At 40.9% G+C, this 19,703-nt stretch overlaps 1 protein-coding gene across 2 annotated transcripts in view; it reads right to left on the bottom strand.

Annotated features, from left to right (window-relative positions):
- tfpia (tissue factor pathway inhibitor a) overlaps positions 1-19,703 on the bottom strand; it is a 42,597-nt gene that overhangs the window by 11,322 nt on the left and 11,572 nt on the right. Inside the window, exon 2 of one of the 2 annotated variants that reach the window (XM_030081409.1) lies at positions 8,919-9,119. In XM_030081409.1, coding sequence (XP_029937269.1) covers positions 8,919-9,119 — 201 coding nt within the window. Of the gene's footprint in view, positions 1-8,918; positions 9,123-19,703 lie in introns of both variants that reach the window. The other variant, XM_030081407.1, reaches the window with a different exon arrangement.

The following is a 19,703-nucleotide window of genomic DNA, read 5'->3' as shown; positions in this document are numbered from 1 at the left end:
TTTAGAAACCCTGACTGGGGAGCAACACAGTAGCATCTGCTTAATCACTTCTTATATTTTTGTAGACATTTTATTTTTATGCCTATGTATATATCAGCACAGCATGTGTTACTGTTCATATTATTGGCCTTTTATATGGTTACATTGTCTGTACAATGTAAATTTCTACTCAAATTAGTTTTCTATTATTAGTATCATGAGTTCAAATATGCAGGGCTGTCTCATAGTCATGACCACCCACATGCAAATGGGGGTTGGCCGTTTATGGAAGCAATGTCAGAGAAGGTTAAAGGTTTTTCACAGTTTGCAGGCTGAGCTCTGATGAGTGAAATAAGTGTGTAATATTGTGGCACAGTGATTAGCTCATTAAATGGGCAGGGATGAATAACTGACAGAGATTCTCTAAGGCTCTTGCCAGATGCGATTTTAGCATAGTAGACTCCTCCACAATCTTCCATATCCAGCATTCCTTATTATCCATTCATCCTATGCAATTCTACCGTCTCCAGAGACACCGTATTGTTTGTGCTGTCAGGTTTCGTTTCACTTTTGCCTTTGTTTACTGTTTTTTGAGTTTCACAGACTGAGCTTGAGCCTTGAGCTAAGATAAAAAATAAAAAAAAAGCCACTGCCTGTGTCCGTGTGATTATCTCTCTGACCTCTCCAGGCAGGGCTGTGGAGGGACATCACACCAGAGGAATCCTTTGGCACCTAATGGTCTACAACTCATTAGGGGTTTCAGTTAAAACATCAGGACGAAGAAGAAAAGCCTTTGCTGTGCTACGGAGACATGAAGCATCTGATGCAGTGTGCAAGGATTTTTTTCACGGCGGCGTTTCATCTTAAAAGGCCAGACTTGTAAAGGTGGCCATGAGTGACGGGGTCGTCACTTACTGGCAACATATGTAAGAAACATGAAAAATGTCCTGCTAACTGGAATTCTTTTATTGTACAGTAATACTGTGCAAAGGGAAGGTGCTTGGACTCTCGACTGTTGCTGAAAATGAAAAAGTCACCCATTTGCTGGCGAGAGCTTTGCTGCACAGAGACTGGGGAGAACATGCAGTACATACAGTAAATGCATGTTAGACCTTGAGATCTGCTTTGAGTAAGGTAGAAGTGGCATTTTCAGGAGAATTCAAGCTTAATTTTCTTATTAGTTTGACAGAATAATTGATTCCTGTGGCACAACAGCTGGCACAAGGCTAAACTGTATTCATTTTCTCTAGTAGTTGTTGGTAGTTGGTAATTATCATAAAAAAAAGAGAGTTTTGCACATTTTACATAGAAGAGACAAAAATAATGCAGGTGAGATTTTTTTTTTTTTTTTTTTTTTTAATCAAGGGCATTTTCACATTTGCCTTGGTCCAGAACAGGGACTAGTTTGTTACAATAAATAAAAAGCCTTGCATGAGGAAACTGCTCTCTAATTGGCTGGAATTTCCATGCGGGAAAACCCCTGGAAATAAACAAGGAGTCAGTAATTGAGCAAGAAACGGAGCATCAGTGTAAAGGGAAATCATCAGTGTGGACGCATCATCGCAACAGCATACATTCTCTGGTTGTCATACTTTTTTTTTTAAATTAGCCGAATATTTACTTTGAACATGGATCAATTTTGCATGTCAGAAATAATCTACTTATGCATCTTATGAATACAAGGTGCCTCATGATACCAGATATATTTATCATGCAAACACAAATTCTTTCGTGGCAGCAGTGAGTCTACTGGGTCGAACTGTGTTCTCACTGCAAACGAACCATTCCATGGTTTAATTGGAAGCGCGCCGAGGCCACTCTTTCTTGGCAATCTTGGCCCGCTTGTTTTATCCAGCATCCAAGTGCGATTGCTGTGTTCCCATAGGCTACGTTATGCCCAAACTATCCGATCTTTGGGGGAAAACAAAAGTTTTCGAAACAACTGCTCCAAGTGAGCCACGTCTGAAAGCACCCTAATTAACCACAAACACAAAATATCCCGCAAAACACTAATAATGGAAATAGTGAACAGTAAAATATTTCTGCGTCATTCTCTGTTCTCTCTTCTCTAGACAAGTTATAATAATCTTGGTGGCACAATGGCAAGGCATTAACATGAATGGAATCCCAATCGTGCCTTACAAAGGCCAGTATGACCATGGATTCCTAATAATATGACTCAAATCAACTTGGCAATCACTTATGGTGATGCAATTCAGAATCGCAAATAAATGTTATTTTTCATAGATGAGAGATTAGACTCTGGTCTTCATACTAGCTTCCTGTGATTATGTCTATGTTGCTACATGAAGCATTTTTAAACATAAGTATTTTACTGTCACAAGCACTGCATGGTAACTTGGTAAAAATTACCACAAATGAGACCTCGATCAAGATGATGGGTAGCCTCTGACTCACAGCGGTGAAATCATTAGTGCAAGTATTTCTCCAAATTAAGAGGACATTTCCCATGTAGCCTGTTGCTTCCTGTCTCCACAACATGAGGACATGCTGTCTCCATGTTGCTATTCATCCCCGCTCCCTTTGCTGCTGCTTTTGTGTCCATTTGTTTCCTCTATCAATTTACTGACAACAGCAAACTTAGGATAAAGATGTTGCAAGTGATTTTTTTTTATTTTTTTAATAGGCTTTTCACTCATTGCACCATGTTCTACGGTGAGAAAATGAAAGCTTTGGCTCTGTTTGTGCTGGAGTACAAGTGTCCTCATCATGATTTATGCTTAAAAAGAAATCCATCAGATTTAACCAAAACTCATGTACAGCCAATGCACTACTCATAATGCAAAATGCAGTGTACAAAGTGGCAGAGGCTGGCACTTTTTTCAGCAATGATCTTGTGTGTTCACAGCAGAGGTTTTTTTTTTTTTTTTTTTTTTTGCTGCCTATTGGGGACTGATGTAACCATGGGATGTCAGGTAAATGTAATTAACTACCTGGTGGGACAGAAAAACAGCAGTGTTCTGGGTACTGGAGCCCAGATTTGGGAGCCACTTGTTTTCAGTCTGTGTGGGCACCAGCATTGCAGACTGTGGCACCAGCACAGTCAAGGTTGGGGCTCTGTTTCTAGTGGCGGCACCCATGTTAAAATATGTATACTCATGCTACTGTTATTTGGTTTGGATAAAAGCATTCCACCAAAAGGAATATGTTATTCTATTCCACATTTCTGCAGATTAATTAAAGCAAATATATTCAGGAAAATGCCCCCTTTAGCGCAGTAGAACAAACAGGGCTTTTTAAAAGTACTGTTTAATTCAGTCTAACTTTCTCTGTGATGAGGAAACTCTGTGTTTTACTGCCATGTGAGACTTGGCACTGACACAGACCAGTTGTAACATTCTGGCATCAGACTCTGACACTGTTTTGTCGTGGCAGCTTCACACTTCAGTCACAAGCTGACAGCAGCTGTATTTAATGTCACCTTCGCTGGGGCTAGCATTTCCTGATTTAGACCGCTAGTATTTTCTTTACAATGCAGATTTGTGCATGCTGAATAATGGAGGTGCTTTAAGTGGATGTATCTAAACGGCAATGCCTGCAGGATGCAAATGCACTCATGATTCTCTTGTCTGTCTGAATAATGCATCCTGTGGCACACAATGAGCTGTGTGCAGGTGAAGGTTTGCCAATGGGAAAAAAGACTTTGTCATACCACAGGAAAACATGCCATCTAAATACTTTGATAAATGTGTTCTTGCTGTGTGTTCTATTCAGTAATGTACAAGGATATATTTCACTGTCAATCAGACAAGCTTGGATATTACAGGTGTACTCTTTGTCTGCTTTAGATGACAGACATCATTACACACAGCTGTCGTGTCAAAGACAAAAGATGTTTATATCCTTTTTCACATGATTAGCTCGTGCCATTCTCCACTCTCCTTCTGTGGACTCCAACCTCATGTATTTCCCATTAGCCATCTTGGCACAGCTCAAATCATAATGATTGCTTTTGAAACAAGTAGGCGCAACACAACTTGTCTCAGTCTGGCTCTGTTCAACACGCAGGTGGGAAGGGTGTCATCTTGGCCATTTGCTTGTCGAGAGCATCATTGTGATTTTATACTTACATTCCACTTAGCAGAAGCTAAAAGCCCTACAGTGACTCAGTGAATGCATTCCTATGCTGTCAAGAAGATGCTGTTCTCATACCGATGAGTGAAAAGACTCAGATGTGGCTCAGTTTAGTTAACAAGGTCTGTGGGAGGCCTTATGTTTAGCTGATGACCTTCAGCTCTCTGCTTTAAATATTTTCTGAGAGGGAAATTCCACTTTCAGACACACTCACCACTGTTACATATCAGCAATCTGTGATGGATTTTTCTCCAGGAGGTATTTTGTGATGAAGTGTTGAATTTACTTAAATGGATTACCCACTTTCCCTGAACCTACATTTTTTACTTTTACCTCAGGTTGTGATTTCATACATTTCCTAGACTGCCTTTTGACAACCGCGAGAGAAGAGATGCAAACCTGTTACATTCAACTTTGGATAATATATGTGGAGCAAGGGTTATCTTGGCTGAGGAAATTAAGTCATGTCAAAGACAGACAAGCTGGCAAATATTCATTTACAAATTATCCTGAAACTGTAAATACTGTCACAAGTTTCATAATTCATGGCAAGAAGAAGTAGACACTGAATGCGGTATTCAAACTAAATGCTCATATCATTATTGATGAGTGCAGCCATCTACAGCAACACACTGACCCACGTCTTGCGGCCATATTGCATTCTGCACTAATGAGGCTATACTGTCAGTGGACAAACTGGTATCTCTGCCTCATTTACACTGGATTTTTCCATGTGTGGTTGTTGAACGCTGGTGAGACTAAAATTTAGGACAGGCGGGTGAAGTGTCATGGACAGGCACTACTTAGGCTAAAACTGACAATTTGACATCTTTTATTAGTGCAGCACTGACCCAGAGGCCTTCACATAAGTCATGATTGGAATGCAGGAAGTTGTGGTTTAAATATAAAGCTTCAATAAGTAGCCTCAAGACTTTTACTTAACAGTTAGACAAATGGTACCAATCAGGAATGCTTACAACCTTTGGGAAATGACTGGCTTTGAAAACTGAACTTATAGCAGAAGTACAATCAAACAGGAGACGCTGGCACAGCAAGCTTACAGGTAACAACAGTAACAGTAACAGTAAAGGAACACCCAGCCTAAAGAAATTAAATCAGAGGTTATATTTTAAGCAATCAAGGCAGGAAAATGCACAACGCACAGTAATACATGATTCAAACTATCAAATAAAGTTTTGTATAGTAGTTTATAGTTTTGTAAAGTTTTGTAGTACATTCTATAGTATTAAGACCAGACAAGGGCAAAAAAGCCACCAAGTTAAACTCTTAAAAAACTATCGACGGGCCATAAGTGGCTATAACCATGTTAGAAAAAGTAAAACTCTTTACTCTTGAACAGAGATCTCTCTCCCCCTTCCTTGATGGCACTTTCAAGTATTGAATTTTCACGATCCATGACGATCCTTCCATTAACTTGTGAATGAGATCATTTTCAGAGCTGAATGAGGTAGGCCTTGCATTTGTGCAACACACTAAATCAGTTAAAAAGGGACTTTTAGCACATTGCAGCAGATACCCCGAATGTTATGGCAAGGGTGAGAGCTGTCATGGCAATCGGCTTTAATGCATGATCGGCGTTAATGCATGGCGGAATGTGCTGAGAATGGTGGCTATTGCCCAATCTTATGCTTTGGGAAAAATTGGATTCTCCTTCATCTTACTGAGAAAGAACAGATAAGACAGATGGTGTTGCAATTCAGCCATTTCAGCGCCAGATAATCTCAGAATGGGAGCTACCTTAGATGGATCTATGAAACTCCCATGGTCTTGGGGTTGAAAACAGCCAGCATAGCCACGGATGTGCTCTCCAAAACACGCAACCATGCGCACAACATTATAAATTACTCTCAAGAGCTGCCTTTTCATCTGTGTGGCTGTGTCCGACTGTATCTTTGACAACAAATTCACCACGGTTCTTATTAAATGTGTGTGTCTGTCTTACTCTCAGTGGTGGCTGGAGCAGGAGTCTAAAGATCCCAGTTCAAAACCTTGTTAGAGTCAGCGGTGTATTTCCACAAACCTAACTCCCTTAATGGTTGCATCTGATGGAAATAACAATCTGGTTTTATAAAACTGACCACAAAATGCTGTTTTTTTTCTAAAAGCGCAGGTTTTCTAACAAGCCTATTGCAGCAAAAGGAGAATGACCATAATCTCTCCACACAACCTGTTGAGGCTGGGTCCATACCACGGTCATCCATGCATAATCCAGTGATTATTTCTTATCCCATATAACCAATCCCAACAGTATCCACAACACTACTAGTAAGTCTTGTACTGCTTAGGCTGCATCAGTAGAATTAACAGAGTGTTAGGCTGCATTCCATCATTTCCATTAACATGAGGTTTGTGTGCTGATTCTTATTTGGAGGGCAAATCCTTTTTTCCCCTCTCTACTGAAATCCAACTCTGAAAAACAGTATCTTGAGTGGGTGGGCTTGGCCCCCCGAGACCCTACCATAGTAACAGGTCTGGCCAAGTGAGTCTAAATGAGTCTATGATTCTGCGGGGCTGACATCTAATCCTAATGTTCATCATCAAAGTTTTAGACACCTGATTTTTTTTCTCTTCTGCAATTAAACCAGCATGAAACAACAGAATGGGTCGAGAAATGGAAGGTACATGACTGCTCTAGGTTGATGTTAACAGTGTTAAAGTGTTTTCAGTGGGTTTTCCCTAGAGGACAGGCCACCAAGGTGTTGGTGTTGTGATGTCAGAGGAAATAAACTGAATTCTCATTATAGCTTCAAAACTGTTTTTGGCTGCATGTATTTTGAATTCACCAGTTAGCTGGGAAGACTGCCATAACATTTTCCACATCCATCAAGAAACCAGTGGGAGAGGATATTGTTGCCTCGACTTTACACTGTATCCTATAATTGAGCTACAAAAAAAAAAAAAAAAAAAAAAGAGGAATCCTTTACAGCTATTTCCGATTTTAATGAACACATTTGACTACCCACAGGCAGCACAAACAATCACAAATACACACACAAGCTATATGCTGGCCTGTATGTTAGCTGTGTTATATGTACTTTTACTGCATTTTCTCTGATATTCCTCCCTCCTCCTTGTGTGACATTTATTGCTATTTTTATATAGCCTATTTTATAAATCCTTCCCCTTGATGATAATAAATGTTATCTAATCTAACTGCATAATAAAATTTTGTATTTCCTGCCCTATAATGCAGTGTAATGTAGGGATTACCAACCTTTTTTGTCTAGAGGTGACCCTAATTTGATGTGGTGTAATTTATGTGACAGTTATGTTCAAACTATAAACGGGGGGTGGAGGTCAAATCAGCTAAACCGACTTGACTGGACTGCTTAAGCCAAAATGATCACACTTATGTTAAAACATCAGGAATATGGGCCTTTTATAGCACATTTGGGCACTTAGAGGTCATTTTTATGCAAAGCAACTTTGAAGCAGGGGTTCAGTGTCACTTAAACTGGAGGAATGTGTGGTGATGGACACACTTTGTAATTGACGGGCATCACGCCTGACACCTCTCCACCTCTCTAAACATCAGGTCAGCCTTCAGCCCCCGCCGGCCAAGTGACAGGCTGTCTCTTTTATTGTTGATGTTTATTGTGTATTATTTTCCTCAAGGGCACAAATATCTAGCTTTAACTGAACTGCTTAGTGGTTGGCATTCATTTCAAAATAATGATTACATATTAGCACAGTCACTTTAGGAGTAGCTGTAGTAGGGCTGGGTGATATGGACAAAATCCAAAATCACAATATTTTTGTATATCAATATTGTGAAGATATTGCAGCAATGACTACTGGTGATTTCACAAAATATTTACACAATGAAATTTCTGATACACAGTCATTGATAAAGTGGATATGATGACCAGGTAGAATGCAGCCCTTTAAACCAAGAAAATCCATTTTTCTTTATGTTTGCAAATGCATTTTATTAATATTTACTAATATTTAAGTCTTAGGTATTACTGTTATTCTTGTTATAATTGTTTGTCCTTTTTGCACTATTACTACTGTGTTTGATTTTATTGCTCTTATGGCCTATATTTATTGCTTACTTTTAATTGCTTATTTGCGCCTTATGTAAAGCACCTTGAATTACCGCTGTGTATGTCATGTGCTATACAAATAAACTTGACTTGACTTATCCCATATCACAATATTACAATGTCAAAAATCTCAAACAATATCTCATGATGTCAATATGTTGCCCTGCCCTAAGTTCTAGTAATTTGTTTTTCTGAATCTGTTGAACTTTCCAGAATAAAAAGTTGGGAAAGCCTGGTGTTCAGCTTGCTATACTAGTAGTTATTATCAAATTAATCAATATCAGTTTAAACTAAATTTTGACAAATATTTATGATGATGGTCTAAGTCTGAATGCCTGCTATTATGTAACTTTTTTGTTAACCAGATGCCTCCAGCCAAAAACAAAGTGCCAGCAATGCTCCATTTAATCCATACACACACCAAATGGTTTTCTACATATAATTTTAATCTGCTTTCAAAATGCCTTAGGTGGCAATAAAAAAAAAAAAAAAAAAAACTACCAAGGAACATTAGTCCTTGAAAATGAAAATGGCCATTTGCTAGAGACAACATAACAATACAATGCTGTAATACGCAAATCTCCTGGTAGTTGGTGATTGCAAATATAACGCATCAGTATCTGAGTGACATAAAGGTGTCTGGGCTCACTGTTGCTGTCATCTTAAAGTGCATGCAGTAGCTACATTAATTTGCCAAATATCAAGACAGAACTCCATGAACATTTCAGAGATTGTTTTTAAATTGTAGCCTAAATATCAGCTGGAGGTCAAACTCACCAGACACAACACACATTTCTTCGCATGCCTCCAAGGTCAGGAAATTGTTTGCGTTTCCCCCACAGCCTCCATATTCAAATTGCTCACAGCGTCCCGTGTCAATGTTAAAGAAGAATCGGTCCTTAATGGCCTTGCAGGGCCCTTTGTTGTCCTTCAGGGCACAGAGCTCGTTGAAGATGAAGAGTTCGGGTTGTGCTCCATCTGCTGAGGTAGGAGAGAAAGACAAAGTTAGCAGTCTGCTGTTTGTGGCAGTCTGTGAAAATGTTTTTGGAGAATTTAGGTCACAGCAGTAAGCTCTAACCTCGGGCTTTGAGATAAGGTAAACTTGCATGCCAGTATACTTTCAAAAAGACTTGAATGTTAATGGTTTGACAGCTTAGTGTTTTTAGATACTTGGTTGCAGAGGGGAGGCTGTGAGGGATTTGCTGTGGTGGAGCACAGGGACTGCCATTTTAGTGACACATTTTCTTTCAGATTGCAGATGAATATTCTGAATAATTAAAAAAAAATGCAAACAGCAATGTCATACTAATTGCCAGAATTCTTTAAATCACTGCCATCAGAGTGCCTCACATTTTGTATTTTGATAAAATGACACAGAAACACAACTTTTGCTTTTGGTGGTGGAATGGTGCTTTTTTTTTTTTGGTACAACCTTTGGGCATCAAGCACGAGCTTGCATTAGGGAGCACCTAAATCCCCACCAGTATATGAAAGCAGATCTGAGGAGCTGACTGCTTGGGTGGAGGTGGGTGAGCAAACACAACAAAATCTGCACTGCCTGCTACTCACAGCAGCATATCGCACAATAGCAGATAACAAGCTGCAGAGTGCAACGAGTAAGAAACTGGGTGAGAATTAGTTTGGTTTAATTAGGCCACCCAGTTTTGGCAAGTGTGTGTAATTGGTGGTGTATGGTGAATATTCTGCTGGGCGTGCATTTGGATATAGAGAGTCATATAGAGAGAGTCAGTTATGCGGAACAGCTTGCATACACGCAGCATATACATCATACTTTCCCACTGTCACTAACATTAACAGCCTTGTTGGAGTGAGGAAACAGGCGACATGAAACCCCTCCAGCTCCACTAACCAGCGGTCAGAATGTTAAATCACTATCTCAGCGTGCTACTGGGAAATGGCTTTTCTCTGACCTCCCTCCTGCTGTGTTTAGGTCAGACTAGGTTCTGCTCCCTCCAAGGAGGTTTGCAGATGGTCCAAGTTTGAGTGACAGCGTTTGAAAGTGTCGGACTACTTTGCACATCAGTCTCTCTCCCTTTCTCTCTCTATCGCTCTCTCTCTCCTTCTCTCATAGAATATTTTTTATTCTCAGAATATTCATACACTAAGAGTATTTTTAATGCCCTTCCACAATATTAGAAGTGTAGAGTGACAAGAAGGGGGGAGCAAATGGTTGAAAATGCAACAAAGCTAATGAGCTGGATTTGTAATACACCATGTCACAAGAGCACATTAGTATGGTTGCTGTGGAGCAAGGGATGTGAGCACATTGAGTCTGAATTATTGTGACTGTGAATTTAGCAAACATGAAGCTGGAAACCCAAGGCTGTTTCTCATTGCTCACATACAGCCTTATCATCAGCAATTCCATTATTATCTGCTGTGATCAGAAAGCCTGGAAAAAACAAATATGTACCGGTTCATCCTTTAAGGTTAAAAGTTCCATCAAAGCATCCCATTTAACAGCAGCCAGCCTGCCCCGACCTATCAGCCCAGCAGTCAACAAACAGTCCCTCAGCCAGGCAAGTGGGTAATGAGAGCGTCGGCTCACCACCACGACCTGCCCTCCTTTTTCACACGTACAATTCCAATTTATAACCAGAGATGGGGAACACCATCCAAATACTCCCGATCTCACTCGAGCCTCACGCCTTACGGTGCTCCTATATTGTGGGAGGATGTTTTCCCTGCAAAGCCTCAAGATATTTTTATTTACATTCTTCATGTCTGGGCAGATAACTGGTGAGAGATTTGGTCGTCCAGCAGGGGGGAAATTACACAGCAAGACAGGCAATCTGGGTTCCTATCTCAGTGGTACCAAGGCCCATTTTGGCTATGTAAACAGGCCCCTATGCTGAACTTCGCTGAGCAAACCTTACAGGGAAATAATGACAAGCTGAGATTGTTTGCTCTCTTCTTCGATATCGGGGGCCTCATGCCACACGGCAAAGGAACGGTTGCTTATGGAAAAGAAATGTTTGAAAAAGGGGCGAAGTCCTGACTGGTCTATGTGATGGACGTTTTCTTGCAAATGAGGACGGTTCAATAAGCCAGGATTTGACCACCCAAGGATAGGAGAGAAAACAGGATGTTCCTATCGATTTCTACTCTCCTCTTCTGAGACAGACAGAAGTACAATAAGCAGTGTGTTCTTCAATCACTCGTGCCCAATATCCAGCCTGGGCTATTATGAGTCAGTCCAAAGACAACATGACTGAAGACGATATGGGTTCACAGCTAAATAGAAAGCTCAGATATCACTGAGGGGCTTTGAACCCCTGAGCCAAACCACAACATTTTCTCTGCAAGGAAACTAGATGTAGGCCTCAAAGCACACTCAAAGACAGATGTTCCTATGCACATACACATATGTGCACAGGAACACATACATACTGCTACTAATCAAAAAGGACAATGTTGGAGACACAAACAATTTAAGATAGACGCTGACTATACAGTAGGTACCAAATTATTTTTGCCAGTTAAGTGTGCATGCAAATATCTCTCTCCAAGCCTTCTGCAGATTCATCCCAAGCTTCCACAACTGTCATCAGCAATCCTCTGCCTTGCTGAACAGAAGGTAAAGTGCACTGCTTTCACAATGCATCAGCAAACCTCTTGGAAGACAACCAACACATCAGCAACCCCCCTGAAATATGTATTGAATAAGGGAAGAGATTCTGGATGCGTCAAATTTCAACTGGCAGCTAGTCTCCTGGGTCCTGCACACAGGCTCTGCTTGGCCAAGATTTACGCACACACACACACATGCACACACAAAAACTCAATTTGGATAACGATCTGAGTTGCTCAACATGTGTGTGGTGCCAAGCACCTGTGTAATTCACAATAGGGGTATGTTGTGCCCATGTGAGGCCGAGTCTTGGCTTGTTCAGTACGCCCGAGGAAGAGTATCCTGTAGTTTCCCTGCTGTTTTGCCTTTTTACAAGGAAGACTTGGGAACCACATATGTAGAGCCATTTAGTTTGCAAATACCAAATAATGCACTATCAATGACTGACTAATTGACTGACTGACACCACCAAGCATACAGCATTATCATGATGCCAGTAAAGTAAAACCATCTATCTCAACAGCTATGGAAGTACAGCTCTAGAAGATAAGACAGAGGCGGTGACACAAAAAGACAAGGAGCAAAGAGAGCAGAGCTGTGCCACTGTCTGGACAGATTGACAGCTCCCAATGGCTGTGTTGTCTGCAGCCCTTGCTGAGGCTCTGAAATCCACGAAAGAAAGTAGTTCCTGTAGTTTCACGACGGCTTTCCTGACCATATCCGTCTCAGCTTCGGTATCCTTGACATGCTGTGTAAGTGTGACGGAAACAGTCTTTTCCTGATAACAAAAAGGAAAAATGCAAACAGTAAACAGTTAAGAAACAGTTTGCTGACTGTTAAATTCTGGGTGAGGCTGACTGGAGGCGAGGAAAAAATAAGATGCTACTGTGTCTGGGTGCCTTTGTGTTGACGTTACTTAATGAAGAAGAAATAAATTACATTTGAAAATGAGAAGACGAGAACTGGCAAGTGGTGGGACATGGTGTCAACAGTAACAAGTTCTGATGTGCACTCATCAAATAGCAGAAAATTGTTCTGATGATCTAATTCACTTCCTCATTGAAATCAACAGTGCAGGGCAGTCATTGTGCATCAGCATACAATGATATACTGCACTGTAATTACAGCAATTATACAAATGTTAGAGCTGAAATCATGGTGGTTAAGTAGCTTAGAAGGGGCTTTTATATTTCCCATCTTCTCTCACAAAGGGAGTCTGACCAGTGACAACACCTAAACTAAAAAGGACAGACTACTGTGGAGCATTGCACTGACTAGAAGTCAAAGACTATAAGCAGCTCAAAGTAAATGACTGTCTGGATGTGGTATTGTCCCTCATGATGGAATAAGCTTGAATGTATAATTTGTAGAGACATTTATTCAGCAGTATTTGAGCAGTATATTCATAGTTCCCTAATTCATTGAAATTAACCAGTCAAAAAGTAGGATGTAATGATTAAACGACATTTCAAGCATGGTGAATGAAATTAAATGAACACGAATGTAAAATGAATGCCTATCAATTTTAAAGACTTGAAAGAATCATAGTGTTTTCATGAATTGATAGCACTGAGAATACAAACAACGCCAAAATGACTGTCACAGCTTATGGAGTGGACCTCGTTTAATAGTCTGAGGGTCATGCATAACAGAAAAATGGCACTATTCTGATATGACCTTGGTTAACATTTTATGCAATGCTGAGAATTCAGCAGTCACAATGGTCGGTGAAACACTGAATCATAGTTCTAGTGACTCATGCTGCTAACTATGTCAAGAAGTTGAGAGTAGTTCTTCCACTGGCGACTCCAGCAGAGTTTGTGATCATGCACTGCAACATTTGGACACAGTGGAGTAAAAAAATGTCTGTGTGTGTGTGTGTGTGTGTATGTGTGCTATAGTGAAGAAAGCAAAGGGCACATCAACCCTGCCAGTGTAGATAGGCCTACAGCATAAAAGGCTGTCAGTGTTAATCAGAGCCGTGCCCTGAGGCCAGTGGACAAAGGGCTGATGTGAGTCACAGTCAAATGCCTCTCCCAAAGCATTACAGCTGCAGTAATTTATCAAGGTAACAGGTATGGACCACAACTCCTCAGCACAGTGTGTGAGTGTCAGTGTGTGTCCATGCGCACGCCTCCTTACAACTACCTGAATGTGTGTTTGTCTGTGGGTTCAGGGCTGTAATGTTGCTGGAAACGACCTGAAAGACTCAGTTATTATGGAAATTCTAATTTTTGTGTTGAATTAAAATGGCGTGGAGGGCAATGCATGTTTGAGTAGCGTTGCGCTCATGTTTACCTTGTTTCTGGGTGTTGGGCAATTTTGTGCTCTCTTACAACTACAAAGTGTCAAGTTAATACACGCAAGCGGTGGGGAGCACAGAGTGGTTTCACTTTAGCAACACGATAAGCTCTTTTCTCCTTTCACAGCATTAAGCGAAGTGAAACAAAGTGTCGGATCGGCGGTTCTGTCTAAAGCACGACTCCAAGCCTCCGAACACAAATATGGTGGTCAGACTGACTCAACACAATTCAACCCGCATCATAGAGCGTAGAGGAAAACTACAAAGAGACGACGTCAACAATGATTTTGAGGGTGGATGAATATGAGTCACAGCTTATTAAGAGAATGGACCTTTAGGTCTTAAAAAGACACCTTTTAGCAGCAACACAAAGACGACCTCATTCCTGCACTGAACCTACAGGCAGGGGAAGAACACTTCCTATGGCGCTTCATGTTGGGAGATCAAAGTGGGCTTCAAGTGCCTTCCAAAGCAGTTTCTGCGGAAGATCAAAGGCATCCCACTTAAACATGGACACGTTGTTCCCTCTAGGAGAACACTTTTGCCATTTCCACTAACAATAAGAGCTTTGAGAGTTCACAATGTGTGGTCTGAGAACAGTCTTGGGGCTGTCTTGAGGGCTGTCTTTGAAACACAGACAATAGGGAACCTACTCATATTGGGGCAGCAACAGGCCCAGTCCTGTATAGCTCAGTGCAAGCATGGCTCTCACACTGCCAGGCATGGAGGTTTGATTCCCACTGGAGGCAACCAAGCGAAAAATCTGTGCACTCATGATACTGTCAGATATTTAAGATAAAAGCTTTCATGAAGTGGAACACTTAACAAGACGCCATGCACACTTCCCTCAGTGTAACCCCACAGAAATCTGTGCGTGTCATTGCGTAATGTTTTATGCCTGTTGTTGCTGAATAAATTGCAATTGTGCTTTTAGTTTTGCACTAACCAGCAGCACAGCGGAAAAGCCGCCTTAATTATCTAAAAGGTTTCAATGAGATCCATGCATTTTTAATGAGAGCCCGCATGTTGGTATGGCAGGTGGTGGGGGAGGAGGAATGCAGTGTGCGAGCTAATTGTCACTACACCGCTCGATAGCTTGTGTAGACCCATTTGTCCATGCCAAGCCAAACTTAACATTCATCTCAGCCTGTCTTTGTTGCCCATGACCTCCTGAGGTTTTTTTTTCGCTTTTAATTGTCTTTCTCTTCTTAGTTGGAGGCTTTAGAAAGTAAACAAACTTCATGTCTGCCGTCTTTGTCTTCAACCCTTGTTCCTCTCGATCTGGCAGCTGCAATCTTGAGTAGCTCTGTTTATCAAGGCCAACTCACTTTCCCCGATTGTCAACACGCTGGCTGAAATCTGCACACCCTCCCTCTGCAATGGCATTATCTTTTCCTGGCCATATCTAAGTTGAGCCCCTACCTGTTTCTCACTTGGTCTCATACGATAACAAAACAATAGTGGAGACTCGAAAATCCCTCTTGCATCAGTGCTTCTGCCAGCACTACGCCCTGACATTTTGCAGAGTCCAAGCTCTGGCGAACTGAACAATCCCACTCAATGCCAATTAGAGACCGCCTGGGCTGGTATTCAGCCAGTCAATAGGAGAAAGTGGGTTTCCTGAACTGCACTTTAATGGGTAAGTGCGATTAGCCGAGCTGCAGGTCGGTGACAGATAGCCACAAACTGATCATGCCTATCCAGAGATCAAACATGCATCAGGGAGACAAACAGTGTCTGGCACTTAAATTGACAGAAAATGACCACTTCTCAGTCCAGAAGGAGCATATGGAAAATACTGATGTGGACATAAGTTTGCAATAAGTTGGATAAGCCTGCAGAGGAAGGAAAGTGCCAAAGCGCCATCTGTCAAAATCCCAATTACAAAATGCCCAGTGAATTATTTACATTGTCACCAGCAGTGAAAACCACATGCTTCTAAAGTGGGTGATCAAGTCAGTAATAGAAAATGTTCAACCATCGAAATTAAGCGGGTTTCATTATACAGAACATCAGTGTTGCACAGTATCTTGAGATTATCTGTGAAAGAGATTATAGTGAAGGAGGCATTACACGCATGTATGAGCTGAAAATGAAAATGCTTCAATTACACAAAGTCACACAATGTAATCTGATTCCAGTATTCCTGACACAGGAGATACAGATCCAAATTTGTGAGCTGAAATAATAAGAAAGTGACATTAATGTCTCGCATACGTATTGCCTATTTGAAAGATTGTATGCAAAACACAAGATACTGAATATATATACATATGAAAAATGAGATGTCTGAATTCTCTAAAAGTGACTATTTTGTATGGATAAAAGCTGGCGAACTGATAACAGTAATATCCAGTAGCAAGTTCAACCTTTGTGCCAGCAATAGTCCTGTCAGACTAGTGTCATTTTCCAAATAGTGGGGTGAAATTATTCATCTTTTCATTCTTTTTGTCCTCATTTTTTACTATAGCCATAAGGTTGATAAAAACCCAATAGCAGCAATAAAGCAGTAAGCCATGACACATTTGATGATGTAGACTCATTATTCCAGCAATTGCTCCCACTTCAATGTGCAAAAGCGAGACATATTTGAAAAAGGACACAAATGAGTGGTGAGAGGACCAGAGAGCAAAGGAGACACAGAGAGGGACTGTGGTGGGATCCTGTCCCTGGTCAGAAGCAGGGGTATGCCTGTGGTCAAGGAGGAATGGATTCTGACAATTCGACTACTTTCTCTCTGACACGCGAGACCTCAAAGTAACCGCCAAAGCAACATCTGACTTGTTTGTACTTGTGTTTGCTTGTGAGCCCTGTAAAGCTGCTCAGTGATATCTGGATATCATGGGATATGTTTGAACTGGTTGCCTGCTGTTTGTTTCCCCTGCTTATGCCTAAAAATTATTTACTCTCAACTCTGAATATTTAAAGCTTCTTCTTTTTCCACCCTTTCTTCCAGTATAGCTTAGTAATGCATATTAAGTTCTTTAAAGCAGGGTTGAGAAAAAATTGGGATATCTCATTTTGCCTGGACTTCCTGGCATTGCACATCATTACAACATAAAATGGGGGAAAGCAGCAGACCAGACTGCAGTGCTGGCATGAATAAGGAAAAAAACTGCAGATACGGCCTGCTATTACGGCTATCTTCTTTTAACCACAGCTGAGGCTAAACTGAGCCCCATTCTCCATACACGTCATGCCCTTGGCTAAAATTAGATTTCATGTGATAAACAGTTTGCATGGAAAAAAAAAAAAAAAGAATTCTATATGATATCATGGCCGTGAAACTTCTTGCTTTATGGACATGTGCCATCAAAGTTCAGTTAGGTTTGGATTTGGATAGGGCCACTGGTATTTTATTACTGTATGCAATCATGGTACTCTAAGGTCAGGACAGAGGTGCTCAAAATGGCATATGTTGAGTTTGTGTTAAATGACTCCTCTGGATGAGACCAAACCCAACACACCAGAAATGTCTCATCATAAGATGTACGTTCAAATCAGGTCATCTAAATGCATAAAACTCTATCGTACTCTTTGTCATCTGACCTGCACAGTTCTGCAATACTCCCTTGCATCCCTTCACTGTAATGCTGTTTGCATCACATAGTATCTATATGTATTGCATATTACGATATTGCGACATTCAAAATCCCTGATGACAGCTAGTCTCATATCAAAATATTAATATAATATCAATATACAGTTGTCCCTCGCTATAACGCGGTTCACCTTTCGCGGCCTAGCAGTTTCGCGGATTTTTTAGTGCAATTTTGCATGTTTTTTTTTTTTTGTTTTTTTTTACAGCGCATCGTGTTGTGTGTCCTGATTGGCCAAGGGACTGTAGACCATTGTCAATCAATCTCCTCCGTGCCGTGTCTCCTGTACAGTACAGAATGCGTTCATTCTATAATACTCGACTTATTTTTCTATGAAGGTTTGAACTTTGAGAGTGTTTAAACAAGAGAGAAAAGTGAGAAAATGTTTCGCCTGTTGCGCGTTATTTTTAGAACATAACTCCCGCGATAAACAAGGGACCACTGTATTACCAAGCCCAAAGAGAAGCTTAAGGCCCTGTTGGCCTTGTGGTGGGCCAACCAGGTGTTAATCCAAAATACCAGACACCAATGCCATCATGCCACTAAATTTAATCTGACACAGGCTGGCAAAGGCTGAGAAATTGTGTGTTACAGATAAAATGGAGGTGCCCAATCCATAGTCTCTTCTCCAGTCTTCTATTGTGGGGGACAATATAAAACATTATGATTGCAGATTATGCTGTCAAAAACAGGGATGTGTGGTCTATTAAGGGTGCCAGGGCACCACTCCTCCTGCAGCTCCAATTGTGAAATACATAATCAAACAAAAAATATTTTTAGTTATTGTTGAGTTGCCTGTGTGTATAAATTTCAGTTGTCACTCTAACATAAACCATACATTATTACAGAAACTGCCAACAGCCTACACTCTTTGTGTGGGCATACTTTTCTCTGCCTGAAAATAACCGGATCTGGGGCGGAAAAATTTATGTTCAAGCAATGTTGGGTGATTTTCCACCACAGGGACTACAGCAAATATGATTACACCGGCCTGTTTTCCCATATCAATTGTTTTAAGTGTTGAATGTCCTTAGTTGAGGTCGTGGTGCTGTGGTGATGATTGTGAAGTGAAAACAACTGCTAAGTCGCCTACATAAAATACCTTTTCAAACTTTTAGAAACCGCTAGCCTTACCACCAGCAACCAGCAGCTGGCGCTCTGCTGCACCGTGCAGTGCACACGCACAGCCAAAATACACAGAGCCACTTTGGGCTGTAGCTCCACCTAGTGGTAAAGTTATGCCTCACCACTGGTCAACGGCATGTACACTGAGCTTTTAACAGGGCCACCATTTGTTGCTAGTTTTAACTTGGAAACACTATTACTAGATTTAGTGATATTTAAGACATGGCAACTTTATTTTTGTGAAACGCAACCAACAACAAAACTAGCTACTTCTTCAGATTACACACATTCATATTTTCATATCCACATTATTAGATGTCATGTGACGACAGAGCAGTTTGAGCAGTCAATAGCCACTTTCTCTGGAAGAGAGAAGACCACAGTACACCGAACTGTTACAGACAAGCAGCTATGGATGGGCTCCCACTTAAATGCCTCCAGTGATAAAGAAAATTATGAGGGCAAATTAATAAACCATTTGCACACAATGTGAAAACTGGTGAAGAAACACATCTAGTAAAAATTCAATTAATTCCTGGTCGGACGTCATGGGGCTTAGTCTTTCACTTTATCTCCAAAAGTACATTTCGAGACGCCAAAATCATATCTGTGGAACAACACGAGCCCAATGACAGTCTGGTCTATTGAATTCTCAACTTGAACCTTTCCTCTCCCTCTTGTGATCCATCGTCTGAGTCCCTCTCATTCTTACTGGTATGAATAGAGGAAAATACAACAAAGGCCTGAATGGGAAGGCATAATCAATGTTCCCCGGCCTTGACTGAGGCACATCTGCCACACAATCTCACTGTTTTCTTCAGTGTTCATCATAAAAATACATTTTAAAATAACCATATTGCAGTCTTTGCAATATCGCGATGTGCATTACCTCAATATCAATATGAATTTGATATAGGCCTGTCCTCTATTTCTACTCTCACATC

Source organism: Myripristis murdjan, chromosome 21 (assembly GCF_902150065.1).
Source record: "Myripristis murdjan chromosome 21, fMyrMur1.1, whole genome shotgun sequence".
In the NCBI taxonomy this organism is placed as follows: Eukaryota; Metazoa; Chordata; class Actinopteri; order Holocentriformes; family Holocentridae; genus Myripristis; species Myripristis murdjan.
This window is presented reverse-complemented; position numbering and strand designations above follow the sequence as displayed.